At 38.2% G+C, this 3,341-nt stretch overlaps 1 protein-coding gene across 1 annotated transcript; it reads right to left on the reverse strand.

The window, feature by feature from the left end:
* Positions 1–16: 16 nt before the first annotated feature.
* SUCNR1 (succinate receptor 1) lies at positions 17–1,404 on the reverse strand (the record flags this gene model as incomplete). The annotated part of the gene is made up of 1 exon (XM_019635117.1): positions 17–1,404. A coding segment is annotated over one exon (848 nt), but the record flags the coding sequence as incomplete, so codon positions are not given.
* Between the last annotated feature and the right edge of the window lie 1,937 nt (positions 1,405–3,341).

Below are 3,341 nucleotides of genomic sequence, written 5' to 3' on the forward strand. Positions count from 1 at the left end.
AAAAAGAAATCCTTGAACTTGTTATATTGGTGTCTTGTTCATTATTGTTACTGTTTACTTTAAATTTGCTGAAGAGCACAACTTCTAACAAAAATATTTAGTAACGAATGTCTAATTTGCTCTTCAATTTTCACATAAAGTTATAGGATTTTTATGAATTAGCATAATATAGAGAATGTTGCCAAAACAATTTCTTTTTACAATCCGGCCAATGATTAAATGCAGACAAACTTGCTGCTTTTATCTATCTTCTATTCCTCTTACACCAATTGAGAAGGTTTGGTAACACCTAGGATTTCGGATTTACACATCCAAACATTTGTGCTAGTCCAACTTCTTTGAATTCTTAGGAGACCAAACCAATGCATTCTCCTCATTTTTTTTTTTTCACGTACTCTGGGTACACCGTGTCTTTAAATAAAGGTCAGGTCGATGATCCTGTCGGGTTTACGTCTATGAGTTAGTCAAACCCCAACTGGCCTACAACTGCATGTGTAAAACAATCTGTTTGTCCTGCACCTCACTTTTCCCTGAATGCAAACACCAGTCCATTAGCTTATCTTCTTCTAAAGGTTGTAAGAGACTTGAAGTGGTGCCTCAGTTTATTCACCAACATCTCCCTGAAGTGATCTCCCATAAGGAAATAGAAGACAGGATTGATGACACTGTTCAGAAAGGCCAAAGGCCGAGTCACAACGTAGATGGAGCGGATGATGACCGGCGCGCACGGGGGCTGCTTCCAGGCCTGCAGGCGTGAAGCGATCCTCACATTGCGCATGACGTGGTAAGGAGTGAAGAGCACGGAGAAGATCACAACCGCCCATATGACTAAGTTGAGAGGCTTTTCAAGGGGCAAAGTGGTAGCCAGCTGTCTAATCCTCTGCTTTAGGAAGAGAGCAATCTTGAAATAAAAGAAGCAGATCACAAAAAGAGGAATGAGGAATCCCAAGAAGGTTAGACATATGCTATAAATGAGACTGTACTTGGGGTCACCAGAACTTGCATAATCACTACATTGGGTGTAATTACGCCCACTATCAAAATTTATAAAAAGAAGCATGGGCAGTAACTCTAAGGTTACTAAAACCCAAATGGCCAAAGAGATGAAAACCGCAAACTCTTTCTTTTGCAGAAGGTGTTCTCGGAAAGGATGCTTCATAAGCAGGTACCGATCAATGCTGATGAAAGTGAGGAAAAGAATGCTGGTGTAGAGGTTGGCGTGAAGCATGTATCGGTTGGTGATGCAGAGCACCTTCCCATTTGTCCATGTTCCGTGGGCATAGCTTCCCATCAGTATGGGAAGGGTGCACAAAAAAGCTAAGTCAGAGATAGAGAGGTTAAAAAGATAGATGTTACTGCTATTCCAGTTCTTCAGACAGAAGAGGTAGCCAAAAACAACNATTTCTGGAATTTTCCACTTAATATTTTTGGACTGCTGTTGACCATGGGTAACTGAAACTTCAGAAAGTGAAACCATGAATAAGGGGAAACTACAGTAAACCAATGGAATCCGATCATTGAGATGCTGATTCAGAGCAGCAGGAGTCCATAAGGTATTATGGGAAATGCATGTGGAGCTGATTTCTTTATCCTTTTATGGTCTTTTGAATACAGGTATCTCAAATGGCCAGTCAAAACTGATCCTAAATTTTTACCTACTGGGAAATGCTGGGACTTTTGCTCTATCCTTTCTGACCATATCGTATTGCCTCCTTTTTAGCAACACAATTTGGCAACTATCTCCTGAGCGCCATCCTGTACTTGCTGAAATCTACTCCACTTCCCCTGTGCTCAAGAATATCAACTGACCCTCCATTGGTCTCCTGCATGCCCCCTCCCAACACAAGGCCTTCGTATATTCTGTCCTTATTGCCCAGCATGGTCTTTCCTCCTCTCTTCCCCTTGTTTACTCTGACATGTTAAGTTCCTTAGGGGAAGGTGCCCTCAGAGCAAAATTACCTGATTTCCCCGTCTTGGAACAACCTCTACCATGGCCTCTCAACACTTGAAATTCTCTTCTATAGCACGTTTGCAATTTGCAGATTGTTTTAGATGATGACTGACTTTTGACCTCTGGAATGTAAGGTCCAGGAGAAACGTGGCCAACCAAGGGAGTCTAAGTCCTTGACTGCAACTTCTTTCAGAGGCTGTAATGCATTGTCTGTGTACCAAGTCTGGTGTGTGGAGTGCCACGTTACCCCCTGAAACCTTTGGAATTGCCTATGGTAGGGATTGAAATATCACACATAGGTTTTGGCTCATTGATTATTTGCATTTTAACGGAGAGAACTTTTCAAAAATATGTGTTATAGTTGATTTATTTTTCCTTTATGGTGTTTGCTTTTTGTATAATTAAAATGTTCTTCAAGAGACTATAACTATATACTTATTTTTCTCCTAGTAGTTTTATAATATTNATGAAGAACTAGACTGATCAACAGTAAGGAAATTGAATCAGTCATCCAAAACCTTCTCAAAAGCAAAAGTCCATGACAAGGTGGCTTCGTTAGTGAATTCTATCAAACATTCAAAGAGGATCTAACACCTGTGCTCTTCAAACCCTTCCAAAAAAATTAAAGAAGAGACAATACTTTCTAATTTATTTTATGAGGCCAACATTACTCTGATACCAAAACCTGGTAAGGATAACACACAAAAAAGAAAATTACACAGATCAAAATCTCTGATGAATACAGATGTAAAAATCCTAAACGAAATTCTAGTAAATCAAATACAACAATGCATTAAAAAGATTATACACTATGATCAAGTGGGGTTCACTCCAGGAATATAAGGATGGTTCAAGATACACAAACCGATCAATGTGATATACCACATAAACAAAATAAAAAATAAAGATCATATGATTATACCAATAGATGCAGAAAAAACATTTGACAAGATACAACATCCATTTATGATTAAAACACTTAATAAAATGGGTATATAAGGAAACTACCTTAACATAATAAAGACCATATATGACAAACTCTCAGCTATTATCATAATTAATGGTGAAAAACTGAAGCCTTTTGCTCCATGTTCAGGAATAAGACAGGGTTTTCCCATATCGCCACTGTTATTCGACATAGTATTGGAAGTCCTAGCCAGATCAGGCAAGAGAAAGAAACAAAAGGCATCCAAATTGGGAATGAAGAAGTTAAATTGTCTCTTTTTGCAGATAACATGATTCTTTACATAGGAAACCCTAAAGATTCCACCAAAAAGCTATTAGAAACAATAAATGAATACAATAAAGTTGCTGGCTACAAAATCAACATACTAAAATCCATTCATTGCATTCCTATATACTAACAATGAAATTTCAAATAAAGAAATAA

This window comes from Hipposideros armiger, unplaced genomic scaffold (assembly GCF_001890085.2).
Source record: "Hipposideros armiger isolate ML-2016 unplaced genomic scaffold, ASM189008v1 scaffold_4982, whole genome shotgun sequence".
Lineage (NCBI taxonomy): Eukaryota > Metazoa > Chordata > Mammalia > Chiroptera > Hipposideridae > Hipposideros > Hipposideros armiger.